The 15,975-nt window shown below is 55.5% G+C and overlaps 1 protein-coding gene across 1 annotated transcript; it reads left to right on the top strand.

Moving 5' to 3' along the window:
* Positions 1 to 11,559: 11,559 nt before the first annotated feature.
* Positions 11,560 to 13,944, top strand: ColSpa_03323 (uncharacterized protein; the record flags this gene model as incomplete). Its single annotated transcript, XM_049269535.1, has 3 exons — positions 11,560 to 11,733; positions 11,966 to 12,240; positions 12,297 to 13,944. 3 exons carry the CDS (start codon positions 11,560 to 11,562, stop codon positions 13,942 to 13,944), a joined length of 2,097 nt encoding a protein of 698 aa, XP_049125492.1.
* Between the last annotated feature and the right edge of the window lie 2,031 nt (positions 13,945 to 15,975).

Here is a 15,975-nt window from a genome sequence, read left to right as displayed (position 1 = left end):
AATACGATTCAATTCTTATTAGACTGCTTGGCTCCTGCGAAAATATTATTTATGTTGCATCTGGGTAGCCTTTCCATCACCATCAACCGTAAATCTACAGCCCCGGGCAGGAGGACGCGTATCGCAGTTGGAACATCGGCAGAACGACGGCCGTCTCGGAGGATATCTATCAATGACCTCGAACGCCAGGGCATAACAGAGTGGCTGGTATGCGATGCGCACGGCAAAGCGCCATTCTTTCATGACACGACAGCTTCCGCCGTGACTTTACGTCCTCATGTTGTATCATCCGTCAAAGGCAAACAGGGTTGTTCACAGAAAAGCCCAGTCACGGAGTCTCGTAGGCTTACGAGAAATGACAACAACCGCCTGTCTTTCAAAAGATCCATCGTATCCCCAATATCTCGTACCAATCATCAGGAGAAACTTCGTCCCTCAATCATCCTCGGCTCCTGAAGCCCGCGGGCGCGCGGGCGGCAAACGGCCCCTTCTCTGGTAAGGGAATCGCAGTCAACGTGCCGTTTCAGACGAATTCCTCTAACGGCACCAGCCAAGCTCATACAATTCGTCCCAAATCAGCTGCCGGTCTGGCCCATGGCCGAGGCTGGGCTGGATAGGGACGACGGGAAAGAGATTCCACATCGTGTTTGGCGGTTGTGACATGTCTCTACGTCTGCCCGGGTTCTAGGGTGTTTGGGAAAAAGGTCGCATACAGAACTCGACTCGGCCTTTGCAGAGACGAAAGAGAGAGAGAGAGAGAGAGAGAGAGAGCAGCTTGCCATTGTCAGTTGTCCGACCTGTCGTACAACTCAGACGAAACAGGGCCCATGCTTCTTCGTCTCAAGTTTTCGTCCCCCTTTATTTTATAGCAAATATACGGATTGGCAGTCTCCATATCACTTTAAGTGATCCGACATTTGGGTAACAGCAAAAAGGGATCCCCCTCCAACCAGCCGAGGGACTACCTGCGGTTGCTGCTGCTGTTGCTGTTGCTGCTGCTGCTCTCTTTCGCAGTACTACACAAAGTTGCAGAAAGGGGATCGACCGTTCCCGTGCCCACTTCCATCCCCCATCCACTTGGTTTCAACCATGAACCGGTCTCTGGGCAAATTGAAGAGCGACCGGCATTCGTGGCTCTCGGGGAAGGACGCAGAATCTAATGAACCAGCAATCATCCGGCACCATCGGCCATTGAGTCAAAAAGCCCGCCTGCAAGCCGAGCTGTCGTGAACGAGGCAGTGTCCGTAAAAAAACACCTGCCGCATCTCCGTCTGGTTCCGTGATCTCCACATCGTCCGAGTTGGGAGTTGGGGTAACACTGGAAGTGGCTTTGAAGGCTGTCAGGCACCCAGTATAAGCAGTCCAGTCGTTCAGGTTCCTGTCAGGTACCTTGCCATGAGGGTACGTACTCCGACAATGTGAACCTTCCCATCTGACGCCAGAAGCGGCTGGCGGTTCCTCGTCGTCTGCTGGGCTCGCGCGAGCCAAGGAAGGCGAAAAAGAGGAAGACGTGCGCTAAAGCCCAAAGTGGCATTCCACGCACCACGCACGCTTCTTGCTAAAGGCGAGGAGGGGCAGCCCGCCAACCCGCTTTACTCGGTGGCCGGTGGCTGGCTGCTCCCGGATCGACACGAACGGGATGGGCAGCAGATGCAACGGGGTCGTTGAAGGGCAGTGGGGAGCGGCGGGTATGTTTCGAGGTGATCTGGGAGATGCGTTGAAGAGCTCCTCCGCCATGCGCATCACGAACATCAACCTCCTTCAGCAAATATGGAAAGTTTGTTACGCGGTAAAATGAGGTCGACGGGACGCCCGACTCAGCTCCCATTTGGCAAAAGTTCCCAGCGGAAGACTCTGGTGTGCAGGATGGGCTGGAGCGCCCACACCAAATTGACGAGGTCGGGGGTTTCTCGACGACCTTCCGCAAATTCTTTTTTGGTGGCCACACTGTACCATCCCGACATGCAGACCCGCCACAAGTGTGAGGACGCGAGTGTGCAAAGACGATGTGAGGTGCTGGCCATGGTGGATGGTTTGGTTCGGTCGTCGTCGTCGTTGATGCGTCCCCCTCTCCACAAAGCGCAACAAGCCCAATCGTGCACTGTAGTAGAATGAGGTAATAACTTGCATGGACCAAGCACGAGAGAGCGAATCCCATATGCTAGGAGGCGGGGTAAACCGATATGCCGCCGGGGTTTCGACTCAACCCACCAACTGGAATATACTTCCAAAGGAATTCTGCTGAGCAGATTGATCCGGATCATGAACCGTTACGGCTGCTTCGAGACACCTGGTTGGCGGGAATGGAGCATCGATAGTGAGGAGACACCATTTCAGGGTCCCAGTGCAGGGGATAGATGATCTGGACGATCAGGGCCCGAATCGAGCGCCGGAGCGGAGGATGTGCTAGCGACAACGAAAGGATCCAGCTAGCATGAGATTCCATTCTTTACCTCGGGCAACCTTCATGTTCGCGATGCGTATTGCTCGGGAGGCGATAATCGAGAATCCCTTCTTGTAGGTTGGGAGGACATCCTCGGATCATTAACCAGATCCTTTTCAATAGGTCTGGTTCGGTTAGGGGTTCAATGTGGTCTTGCTTCACGGTGCGGAAGCAGCACGGCTCGTTCTGAGAGTCGGCTGATCCGCTTGTCTGCCCATGAAAAGGCCCGAGACGCACAGGACAGTGGCCGGTCTTGCACGAACTCTAGACCCCGTGTATCTGGGCCAGCTCGAAGGGTTCTCCTCTGCATTGGTCTCCCTCCTAGACCGTATCTACCAACGTTAGTTCCTGTATGTAGCCTTCAGTAGATCTGCCATCATCGGATGGAGTGAACCTATTTGGCGGAAATTGTGCCACCCATATGTCTCACAGTTCGGGCTCCGGTTGGCTTGACCCCAAACTCACACGGCGCTGGAGTAGTCCTCAGCCTATCTGGTCAAATAACCGAGCCAAGTAGACAGTAAGATTTCCATGGCCTAGAGCAGGACCAACCCTCCCGACCTGGCCGATTGCGAAGAAGGTCCCGAATCTTGCTGTTAGGGGGGCAGCAGGAGTCGGGGGCTAGGATTGTCCTGCAGTGTACAAGTCTATTGAGTGTACTACGACATCTGGAGCCGAAGTTGGCAATGAGGCGGGGAGTGAGGCACGTATTTCCCGAGTACCTACGTATACCCATCCGGCATGATTCTTTTCAACATCCCGGGTCAATCTGGCCTCTGAAGGGAAAATACCGCTGGAGTCCTCAGTCGTCGAGGGAGGGGGCATTCACCCCGGCATGACGAGTGCTTTGGGTGGAAGTAGAGGCCACGAAATAGTTCGAACGTGAGAGAGGTAGGTCGGCGTGATACAATGCCAATGTGCGGTATGTACTACCGGGTTCGACTTGAAGTTACGGATAATGGCATCCTGGTGGGCAACATTTGGTGATTCGAGTTCGCTGGACTACTCATGTCGTTATTATTACGCACATATTAGAAGCCTCGACGGTTACCGGTCGCTCGCTTGAACCAGATAGAAAAGGAAGCAAGATTCTTGTCATATTTTTTCAACACACAGCCGAAAGTTAGAATTGAAAGCTGGCGGCGTCTGTTTCTTTGCAGGGGTCCAATCCTATCTCGAGCCACTCAGTAAGCTGACGACCTCCATACTGCTGCCATTGCATCTGGCTTGTAGTAACTGAGGCGACCAAGGTCGTTTGATTCCATGCAATTCATCATACAAACGGCCGTTGCCAGGAAGCCCAGTCTGAGCAGTGTCTGATCCCGAGCTCGTCGCGGAGGAAACACATTGGCCCTCCGCAGGCCATGTCGACGTTATCCTGCGCGTAGTCGGATCAGATTGACAGGCGCTCGCCCAAGGAATTGTTATGGTGCCGCAGGTAGCGGGTTTCTATTCCTGCACTTTTGCACCAGCGTGGGTCTGCCGGACCTGTTTGGGCGAGGACGTCGCTGACCCATGCCCAGCCCAGAAGAGCCCAGCACCGGGCAACCGGCCAGGCGTGTTTCTGGGTTCCCATCACAGGACATGGGTAGTCGTGGCAGTCACATTGGTTCGAACGGTCCCAAGCCGACAGCTTCAAACGACAATGGGCGCCGGATAGATTAAGACGTCTGACGGAGTCAAGAGCCCTACGGCAGGGCGTTTGTCGAGACCTGAAATTGGACGTTCATGCTGCGTTCATGGAGGTTCCCTTTGGCTTGTTCCACCTGGCGTCTGAACTTTGGCAGTGTCCAACGCTTATTGAAGTAGGGTACGGAATGGGACTGCCTTGTCCGTGGTGGTCCTTGGAAGTACCAGGTACATGGTAGGCGTCGGATACTGCGAGATGGGTGTTGTATCCATACCGGTACGCTCGTTGGGTTATTAAGGTTATCCGTGGTTGTTGCTGACGTCTCGTGTGATGGCGGTTCGTATTAAGGTTCCTTGGTGAGCCAACGCAAAGCAAACGATGACATGGCTCCCACCACAAAAACGCTCTCAGCTATGGACGCCTTGAGCCTCCAGATGCCTTCGAGCGCTGATTCATATTCTCGACTTGTGTTGCGTCCGTTGTGGCGAACGAAAGAGAGATCAAACCGAAGCCATGCCGCACAGCCAGGAACGGAGGGCTTAGTGATTGATTGGCGAACTGGGAAGCCAGGGGGCGGGAGAGCCGGGAAGGCTGATTGATGAGGTGGGCTTAGGTGAGCTGTGGTCCACAGCATGCGTACCTACTGCAGCACGGCCTGTGTGGTCGAGATGGTCGCTTCTTCATCTGGTGCCAGGGATCGTCGATTTGTCCGCCGTTCTGTCTTGGATCTTGCAGCGCAGACAAGCGACTGGTACTAACGCATAGTCCGGTTGAAGCCATGCCGTCCGTGCTGATGATTGCCCAGGGCGCTGGGTGCTCGCGGCTCGCAATAGCCTCATTGATTGCATCGTCTCAGACGTCGGCCGCTTGGATGGGAATCCTGCTTGCTCGGGGGTTCCTCTCACAGGCGCAAGCGGCCGGTAGAAAAGCCAAAAGCGACGGCAGGCCGCGGGCGACGGTGGGTAGGGGAGCAGAGTTGGTGGAATCCGGTAGATGACGGCACCAGGACGAGCGCTCCTGGGGTGGTGGATGATTCTGGTTTGGTGTACGAGAGGTGCCAGGTACCTGTGCAAGTCGGGAAGTGCCTGGTGGTGCTAGGCACTGTACGCATACGTTACTTCTTGTTGATGGCGCCGAGACACTGCGTGAGGTACCTGGCATGAGGCAAGTCAAGATATCCATCCGCCGAGTTCGTCACGCAATGAGCGTGGCAGGTGCTCTGGCCGTGTGTTCTTCCTTTAGGCCAGGACCAGAAGAAGAAGTTCTTAGCGTGATCGACCGCTGCACAGGGGCATTTGCTACACTGAACAACTTGAGACGCTTCCTCGCTTTTCCCTGTGCAACAACACTTCCAGAGAGCCAGTCAAGCTGCACCAACGGGAACCTGCATCTTGCACTCCTGTCTAGTCGGCCTTGGTCGAGTCCAAAAAGAACGGATGCAGACAGATTCCAAGTCCACTCAGATGCCTACTCTGCACGGCACACTAAAGTAGGAGGCAAGGTACAAAGCCAAGTACTTCATCGCTAGTCGCTAGGGAAAACGGCAAAGAAAATACGTGTTTCAGGCGAGGTTGAGGCATTGAGATGCACCGACCAAGACAAACATAACAGAAACGGCTCTGTTTGGCAGGCTGGCAGGCAAGCGAGCGAGGCTTGCAGCTGAGCTGCCAGATCCAAGCCGAATCTCCAGCTGCCATCTGCCGTCTCCCCTGACATTGGATCCAGAATTACAATCGAACCAGAGTAAGTCTGCATGTGTACTGCAGTGTGGCCAACCTGTCGCCAAGGACGCTGCCAGCAAGCAGCGACAGTCACGACCGATTGCAAATATGGGTCACCTTAGGCCTGCTTTATAGCGAAACTGACGACGACATGGCCAATGATTGTGAAGGGAGGGCGACGTTGGAGGTAATTGCACACTAATGGAAAGGTTCGCAATCCAGCCAAGGCGCCTTGGGCCCTCGACTTGGCTCACGATCGCAAGAAATGTCCTGCGTGACGTTCAGTGGGCATAGCTTGCGATACTTAGCATGCAAAGTATGCCTTGCCAGCCCTCAGCAACGAACGGCTTGAAAGGGAGCGGAAGGTCCGTGAGAGTTCAAAGCATGATCCGCCATCCCGCACCATCCATCCCACAAACTATGCTAGTATCAAAGGCTCTTTCTGGCCTCGGGGGACGCTATTTCGGAGAGAGACTGGGCCCGAAAATGGGCCCAGTTTTTCCTGCTGAATCCTACGAGAACCCGAACGGCTCACAGAGGGATTCGCAGCTGCATCCGATTTCCGGTGCGCAATCCTTTCCTGCAAGTCGCTCCGAGGCAGCGGGAGGGGGAGGCTCGCCGTGGAAAACGTCAAGAGACGATCGCGAGTAGCCCAGGTACCTGCGTAACAGGGAGGGACTCGTCACGGAGAGACTGTTTCTTTCTTTTTCTTGTTCGATCTCTGCGAGGACTTGTCTGTAGTAATGTCGTCGTCGATTTGGGGGACTTTCTTTTTCGTCATTCCGGGGAAACAGACCAGCCCCTCAAGACTTTGGAGGCGTCGTCAAGGAAAGAGGTGACTGGACCACGCGCTTGCCAGACGATGAGCGTGGCTGCTCTAGGTACTTGTACTTACGCAAGTGTGTAGGGGTGCTCGAGGTACGGCTGCGGCAGGAGCATCGACTGCAGTTCATCAGGTACCTGCTAGCTGGCGCATAGGGTATCTGGGTACGTACTTGCACCCACGCCCAGACGGGACCCGCTTCTCCCACTCCACCAACAGGTATACGTACAGATACTGCAGCGGTACCTGACCTCGTGGCGGCAACCAAAAAAATGCGAGTCTCCCGCGCCCCCGGCACATCGTCACCCGGCCACTTGGTCGCTGCTGGACTATGAAGAAGGCGGGCAAGAACGAAACAAGCAGCGATGCAAGAGCAACAATTGTTACAGAGCGGTTGGCGGTTAGTAGTCGGCTGGTGAAAGGTAGGTGGCAGGCCGGCAGGCAGGCGGAAGTGTATCACAGACAATGAAGACAGAAACACTGAATCAACGACCCTTCAATCTATCATTCGCTTCATGTTTGTCTCGTTTCAAACCTCGGGTGTTTTCCCACGCACCTTTTGGCTTTGCCGTCTTTTCTCTCCCTCATTGGTTTAGGTATTTGGCCTAGGACGTGCTTCTTGCCTCCCTTCAACCAGCCCGGTCCTCGACTCCCCGAAACATGGACGCCGTCTATCATTCAACCATTTCGTCTACATGCCTCTCGCTCACCTTCGACGTCGTTCGAGTGATGTCAGGGACTCAGGTACAACAAACATGCAACCGCCACCCGTGACGGGAAGCAACGCATCCACCGGCTCGACAATGGAGCACCAGGCCAAGGAATCAAGTGACAGCAACAGTCCCCCATGTGGACCCGTGTGAGGTCCGCACCAGCTGCAGCATGGAAAGGTCAGATAACACCGTCCGTCCGTGACTCCGTTTGAAGGACGAGGCGACCTTGACGACATAAATTGCTTCCGCGTGGTTGTCCCCATCCCCTCACCCAGCCGCTGCACTTTGACAACAGGCATAAGTCCTCGCATTCCGTCCTTGCGCCGAGGCCCGGCCGGGACCAACTCGAAGCGCGCAGCAAAAGTCTGACCGGCCAATTTACTCGACTTCATCTTCCCGCTCCTTGAGGCCCTAATAAAACCATTCAGTTGTCGGCGACTGCGACGACAGGGAGACACCACAATTGCAACACATAGGTTGCCGGCGCACCAATTCGAATGAATGCGGGCACAGCGTGGGCGGTGGCATGGCAGTATTGGAATGCTGGAGGTGGGGTTCCTCCTCGGGCACACATTAGTTGCTGCATAGTCAACGTTACGCGCAACGAATCCAATCGATCACCGGCCACGTTCCGGCCGCAAAAGGGCAGGCCAGGAAGCACAAGGCCCGGTGAGATCAGCCAGCGCCAGCACGAGTCCCAACAGCCACCGGCGTTACGGTCGTCAGCCCGCCTCACCTTGCCATGCCATGCCAGCGAAGCAAAGAAAGATGCAGAGAAGCCTTCCGAATACCCACGGCTGCGTTCCCTGTACTGACTCGTCAATTCCCTTTATTCGCTTCTGCTTAGCTCGACAGCCATGGGAAGCCTCAGCAACATACCGCACAGTGACAAGATGGCCACCCTCTGGTTTCGACCCGTCTGTCAGGTTCTTCCCCGGGTATCAAAGTCAGCAATCGTTGTCAATCATAAAACGAGCGACATTTGCCTCCGTTCGAGGCCCGGGAGGTTGGGCACTAGCCGCTACAGGCTCAGTGCGTCCACCCCCAAACCGTCCTGACTTGGAACTTGTGTGTCTGTCAGGTCATGGAGAGGGCACATTCTGCAGTCAAGGTACATGCCCGGTACTCAGCCCGCTCGGGAGTAACTCCAGCGCAATACAAGAGCAGCACGAGACAGGAGACCATCTCTCACCTGAGCATTGCGCTGTACTGTAGCACGGAAGTGGATCAGTCTTGTCCCTTCGATTACAAATGCGGGATTGTCGACCGGGGGAGGAATTCAACCAACGGGCTGCATCAAGCATGTGCGCTATCCCAATCTCTATCATGGTACCAACGAAGTGCCGAAAGGATAAGATTGAGTGGCCTCGTCCGTCGCATTCTTCTTCTCATTATTGCCTGTTCGCGGATGCAAGTATATCCGTGTCACAACCAAACGGATTGAAATGCCTTGCAGACAGCAGCAGCGGAAAGGCCATGGTCGGCGACGGACCGACGAGTGGAGGGGGGAACATGTAACAATGTTACAGTTGAGACGGACGGGCGAGGACCACGTTCGGGTGGCAGATCCGCTAACTAAGGTCGACCTGGGACTAGGCTGGGCCGGACAAAGCGGTTTTGCCCTCGAGAGTGTCCGCCATCCAGTTCCCATTAAGGTTCGCGGCCGTGTGTCAAGTTTGGACGGATAGCCCGTCGTTCAAAACATTTTGAGGCAGTGAAGCAGCCAGGCGTTCTCTTTCGATGGCGAGCGCAGGGCGTCGTGCTACCTACTTGTCGAGATATTCCGCCTTTGTCCACAAAAGGCGGATGGTTGCATCGTGTTTCTATCCCCCACAGAACAGAAACATGAATCAAAGATGTTGATCTAGAAGGATGGCAGCTCATGGGAACGGCGAGACAAAGACAAAAGGAAATTGAAGTCTGCCACATGCTGCCCGCTACCGTTTCCGTTACCCGTTGAGCAGCCGCCAGCAAGTGCCCTTTTCCTCCCTTTTCTTTAATAACAATACTCGTAACAATATGACAGTGATGGAGAGGCCGAGGGAGACGAATTGCAAGGGGCAAGGATACTTCCCAACGAGTGGGAACAGCGCGAGGAGGTCAGGCAGAGGGTGGCTACATGGTAGATCCAATCAACGAATGACAGGGAACCTTGTGCGACTGAAGGGGAAAAGAGAGGCCAAAAACACAAATGCAAATACCACCTACCCTCCTCGGGACGGCGAGGTGCTGCAGTCACTTGGTTTTCCGATGCAATGCGGGCGGGAAATGGCCCGGTTGTCTCTGGCTCTTTCGGCGTGTTCGTCTCACAATCTGCTGCTTGAGGGTGTGTTTTACAGTTTCTTCTTCATTTATTACGGTTTCTTCATGGGCCTTTTCCTATCAACGTCATGCTGTCAAGTGGAACTGGACCTCGTGACTGGGAAACGAGGATGGAGGGAGAGCAGAGAGAGGCTCAGAGGGATACGGTGAAGGTTAAAATGGACTTAGGGATTGATTGTTTGGCACGAGGTGAGGGACCGCCTGCTACCGGATGCAATGCCGGGTTGATTGTCGGTGTCGTACCTTTTGCCCATGGCAAGATCCCCATTCCCCTGGGTCGGTGGTTCTGGTCCATCTATTGCCCACACTATTGACAAGCGTGTGGTGCTTCTTTGGCGGTGTTGTGTTGTCTCGCGGCCACTGTTCAATGTCTTCGCCCTTGTTGTCTTTCCCATTACCCATGTGGCGCCACGACTGCGCGACGGGACTGAACTCGCAGATAGGCCCCTCTTCACCCACCCAGAAGGACCCAGGAACGTCTCGTCCAGTCAGTCACTCTGTGGGAGAGGGCAGCCTTCCTCGCCTTGACTTTCTCTCTGTGCCGGCCAGTATCGAGCGCTGTCGTTCCTCGGGCGGCACGCAGGCAGCCGGCAGCAGAGCCGTCTAGAGTTGGGCGCCTTTCTCACTCACAGTCCCTGCTCTCGTTCAACTCCCTCGGCCACCCTTGTCTTCCTCTTGTGGTCGACTGGGACTGGGTGCCTTACTTAGACGTTCCTTTCTCGTGGATCCCGGCACCACCCCGACCACCCCTGTCGTACCCGCCAAAAAGGTTAGGGGCACCAGAGGTACCAGCACCACAGCCAGGCGTCGGCCCACAGTGACCAGACCCCCCGGCCGCGACCGGTTCTCCAGCCAGTCATGGCCGCCGGTTGCCCATGAGATCGCACCTAGGGTGGGTCCCCTGCTTCCTCTTCTGCCCCGTCACCCAGAGTGTCTTCCCTCCCCTCCCTCCTTCGCTCTGAGAACTCAGCCGATGAACTCAGCAATGTACACGCCAAGTACCCGTTATTGGCCAGGCGTGGCATCCTGTCTCGCATGGGGATGGGTACACGCTCTCTACCTGCAGCACCCCAGGGGCCTTGACCACTGCTCCAGTAGTTACAGCGTGCTCCAGCGGCCTTTAGGGGATCACCCCAGCAGGCAACCAGCCCGGCCTACAATGGTCTCGAAGTATTCAACGAGGTACCAGCACAAAGTAGTAGGGGTGGGTGCCCTGCCTGCTGCGTCTGGAGGCGGCCGTGGTGGGCGGCCCTGCTGCGGTCCGGCCTGCTCTGGGCTCACTCACACACACACACACTCTCACACTCACTCAAGTCCTCTGGGCTGTCTCTCGCTCGCTCTGTGCAAGTTCCATGGCCCACCCTCTTTTTGGCTGGGGGACATGGGTTGGGCTGACTGGCTGTGCTTCCATTTCCGCTACTCTTCCTCCTGTTCCTGATCTCGACTTCTTTCCCTCACCCTCACTCCTCCTCGCCTTCTCTGCCTTCAAGGCAACTTTCCCACTTGTTGTTGCTATCGTGGTGAACTCGTTATTTTGTACACCCCTTCAGACGAATCAAAGGGGAGCCCGCTGCCTCGAGCACACCGCCATCGTCCCCTCCCCATTCACTGCTCGCGAAGCCGGAAAAAGCCCCCCCCCCCATTCGACTCGCCATGACAATGTGACGTCCTGCCTACCTGCGCCCCATAATCCGCCTGCGAGAATAACATACGCAACTTGGAAGTGTGCAGCAACACAACCACCCAACCCGACAACGTCTCCTCTCCTTTCCCAACTACCCAATTCGACCTCATACCAGCTGTTCGCCGTCTTGCTACATCCTCCAAGCCGAGCTGGAGCATGCAAGTTGCGACCAGCATTCGACACAACCGATTCGCGTGACCCGAGAGAGAAAGAGAGATACACGATGCCTTCGCTCAAGGTCCCGGATTCCGGCCTCATTCTTGAGAGCTCGGCCGCCTCGGGCAACCCTGTACCGCCCCAGGCCTTCACCATCAACCTATCCGACAATGTCCTCGAGGACATGATCAAGTGTGTGCAAAGTGGTGAAGACCTCCAATTGTCCCTGGGGACTAGCCCGGTAAGTAGAGTTCCCAACACCCGTTCCCTGCCGACTCCCTGAACCGCTCGATACAATCCTATTGTCTTGCCGGCGGGAAGAGCTGGCACTTGGGATTATCTTGCGTGCATAACAAACGGTGCACCGCTACCGGTCGGACACATGCCGCAACCTCGAGGCGTTTCCAAACGAACCCTGTCAACCGGCGGTAGTGCTGTCTTTGCAATTGTGCTAACGAGTCTGCGTCCCCAAGACATTGCTCTACGGCTCTAGCTCCCACATCCTTTCCCCGATCCCCGAACCATACTCACACGACCTCTTCCTCACGAAACCCTTCGAGTCGACCAAACGAGCTACACGATTACCACAAACCTCGTCGTTATGGAAAAAGCTGCCCGGCCCCGAGGCCCCCAAGAAGGCCGAGCAAGCCAAGGCGAAGGGTGCCCCTTCGACCTCGTCGTCCGGCATGGACTCGGATATAGAGAATCTGCAGAACTCCATCGCCGCGGCGACGGCATCGAAGAAGCAGTATGTGGATGGTGACTGGGTCAGGCTGGTCATGGCACAACTAACATGGGCAACAGGTCACGGGTCATGGATAGGTTAGCGCCGGCGAACAACAAGAAGGCCACGGGAAAGACGGCCAAGTCTAAGCTGCTGTCGAGCATGGCGTCCTACGGCAACGGCGGCGGCAAGTCTTCCCCTTCGGGGTCACCGGCTCTGGTAGCCGTCAGCTCACCGTCGACGAATCCAGTCTTTTCATCTTCGCAACAGGTTGTTGAGAAATTCAAGGAGCAAAGGTCAATGATTGTCCACGAGCTGGCGGTGCAGGACCGGCCGTACGACTACTTGGAAAGTCTCTGGGAGGGCAAAGAGGAAGACTTCAAGCCCGCCCTGGAGAAGGTAGCCCAGTTCGAGCCGGACACGCAAATGTGGGCGTTGAGAAAGCATTACTGGAGAGAGTTGGATGTGTGGAAGTACGACTATGATACCCAAGATACCCGTCAGAAGGCGATCGACAACGCCATCCGACAGTTTGACAAGATGCGGTTGGCAACGACAGAGACCGAGTGGCAGAAGCTCCTACCGAGGGAGGAACGAGGAAAGGGCAAGATCCTCAGCAAGTTGCAGGCGAATATCGCTAAGGCTTCTTCCGCCGCACCCCCACCGAAGATCAAGGTCAGCGACGCAACAAGCGACAACGGTGACGAAGACGTCCTTAAGACCAAGGGCGGCGAAACAATGTCACGGTCATCATCGAACCCGCTACCGGCGAAACCGAAGAAGCCCGCCGACTCCCAGGTCAAGCGCCTCTTGTCGACGAACAAGAAAGCCGCGACGCCCAAGGCTGCGCCGAGCAAGAGCAAGGAGAAGGCACCTGCGGCCAGCAAGAACGGCCGTGTTCTTTCCGCAGAATTCGTCACCAACTCTGACTCGGATTCCGAGTCTTCAGAGGACAAGCCAATGGCAAGCATTGTGGCCTCCAAGCCTAGACCAGCACCTGCTGCTGCGCCTGCCCCCAAGAAGAAGCCCGAGGCACCTGCACCGAAGCCGAAGATTGCTGTGCCCAAGCCGAAACCCAGACCGGCTGAGAAGCTGGCAGAGCGACCAGCGGAGAGATCAATTGAGCGGCCCAAGGAAAAGTCACCTCAGCCTCCTCGGGAGACCATCAAGGCGACCAGGGCACAGCCGCCTAAGCGACGGCGAGAAGAGGAGGCAGACGACAGCAGCTCCAGCTCTGGCGCCCCCCTGGCCAAGCGCGCGAAGCCCAAGGCGCCGCTGATCAAGAAGGCACCCGTCAGCCTGAAGCAGCGCCCGGCAGACGCCTCGCATGCTTCGTCCCGCAACTCGTCTGGCGTTTCGTACAAGAGCAAGAACACCTCGCCAACCAAGTCCTCGCCATTGGCTTCGTCCCCACCAACGAATGCATCAGACCTCGAGCACTCGGCACCGCCCAAGAAGCGCAAGGTGGTGGAATCTTCCGACTCCAACGAAAGCGCCCGGACCAAGCCAGCCCCCAAGCGTCAACGCGGACTCAGCCCCGAGCTGGTGAGCAAGGCCGCGCGTTTCAAGGCGTTCTATGAAAAGTATGAGACTCTACACTGGGAGATTGCCGACATGCGCAACCCGCCCCAGGAGAAAATGGACGATCTCCTCGAGATGCGCGAGCGGCTCAAGAGCATGAAGACGGAAATCTACAGGGAGTGCCCACCTGCAATCGCGGTCGCTTAGAAGGGGACCAAGGATGGACACCCCAGACTGGTCGACGAGGCCAACGGATTGACGATGAAGATAGCTAAGAAGGGCACGGCGAAAAGAAAGATTTGATGATTTGGAAGGGATGGTTTTCTTTCACAAGCGATTAATTCTGGGGACATCTCGCCGGAATCCTGGACAGGACGGCCATATGAAAGCATCAGCAACAGCGAAATGATTTTCTCTCTCTTTATTTTATTATGCTTGCACGGGGATGGCATTTGCATCAAGAGGACGGAATGGGCATCGGCGACCAGCATATAGGATTGTATGGGCTCTGGAGAGGGGGGAAACCACAACTGGGACGCCGTAGATACGGGCCAGGATTATGTGCCTCTGGAGATAGTCATCTTTTTCCCCCGCCTCTTCACTGATTTTTTTGATACCAGGCAGTAGTCAACTACAGACGCATACAGAAACAGAAAAATAAAAATCATATCAAACACTGACTTGCCTACATGATTTGTCTCAATTGAAACTCTCCCTTGTCCGGGCTTGAGGCTCAAGGTGCCTGCTTCGCCTTGTGCAATGAACATCTGCGGGATCCTGTCGTAAAGTGAATAAGCCGTTTGTTTATGCAAAGTGACAACGTCATTTCCCCCTTGTTCCACGTTTTGCAAGCTGCAAGAGAGGCCTTGGTTGGCTTGGGAAATAAGAAAAATGGCCGTGCGCCGGGGGGCTCATTGCATAAGCATCGCAATCATGCAGGCTTGATATAGGACAGGCGAAAGAGATGGAAGGGGAAGGGGAGGAAAATCCGATGCCATTCCGTAATTTCTTTCCTTCCCTCAGGGCACTCTCCTCTTCTTTCTCTTCTTTTTTTGTTTACATACTGCACTTTCAGACGACTGGGGGGGAGGGGACCAAGGTGCCCACTCTGACGTCGTGATGTTTCCCTCTCTGCCCATTCTGTTCCGTTTTGTCGTTCGGGCGCTCCACAGGTAACTGGACCTTCCACTGTCAACGCCCTTTTTTTTTCCTGGAGCGGTTCCCACCAGAGCTCTTCCCCGCCCCATAATTGTCATTAATAATGCCTCGTAATATCGGCGGGCCGAGAGCTTGTGAGCTGGTGCTGGGCAGCACGGCTTTGTCAGCGATGGGAGCAGTTTCCGGAACTCAATCGAGGGAGGGCCAAAATAAGCATCTAAATAACAGTACGATGTATAGCGGATACGAAAGGTGGGCGGGCTGTTCTGGGCTTTTTTGGGGGGGTTTTTTTTTTACCTTGATAACCAAGTGTGTTCTTGGCTTGCCCCCATTCGCCTGTTTCCTCCTTTCGTGCTCCTGTAGGATTTGACTTTGGAAGCGCGCAAGTCTGGTTTGGGGCGAAAGTGTGTGTCGGCGTGGTGCTGAGGCTCTCACGGCCATGGGAGTTTCTCAAGGTCGCTCCAATGTACCCAGCAGCAATAAACGGGGGTCCCAGTCAGCCGGAGGACGGTGGGCAGGGATTGCTTTCCCCCTTTTCCTTTGGAAAGAGGGGGTCTCTTCCCTCTTTCCTCTCTTGCGCTGCTAAGGGATGAAGGGGTGGCCTCGTTGAGATGGTGGGAGAATACCATGTGAGGTTGCATCTTGCGCAAAGATGGGCGCAGGAGTTGCGCGTCTGCAGTTGCGTTTGCGCCGCCAGCCACAAACTCTCCAAACTTGAAGCGTTCGCTTCAAGTATCTTTCCGCCAACGGTCGCGAGAAAGGAGGGGTGACTTGTTTGCTCCGTGACGAAGCCACTCCCTCTCCCAAGTTTGTTGTTGTTGTTGAAGGATTTGCAGACGCAGGTGTCGATGCAATCCGATGTTTGCCGTTACTGGGAACATCACAAACTCAAGGCAAAAGCAGCAGGGGGTGGTTCCCTCCGCACCAAGCACACCTGCTTCTCTCCTTTGTTGGAAGCGACTAAGCGGGACAGAGCGGTGGGAGGGGATGGTCATGCCAAGCCCCGCTCGGGTCCCGGCCCGCCGCCGTTTATTAGCCTTTCCCGGGGGGTCGGGTCGTCGTGATGTGGAGGTGGTGGTG

Source organism: Colletotrichum spaethianum (genome assembly GCF_022836535.1).
Source record: "Colletotrichum spaethianum MAFF 239500 DNA, contig06, whole genome shotgun sequence".
Taxonomy (NCBI): domain Eukaryota; kingdom Fungi; phylum Ascomycota; class Sordariomycetes; order Glomerellales; family Glomerellaceae; genus Colletotrichum; species Colletotrichum spaethianum.
This window is presented reverse-complemented; position numbering and strand designations above follow the sequence as displayed.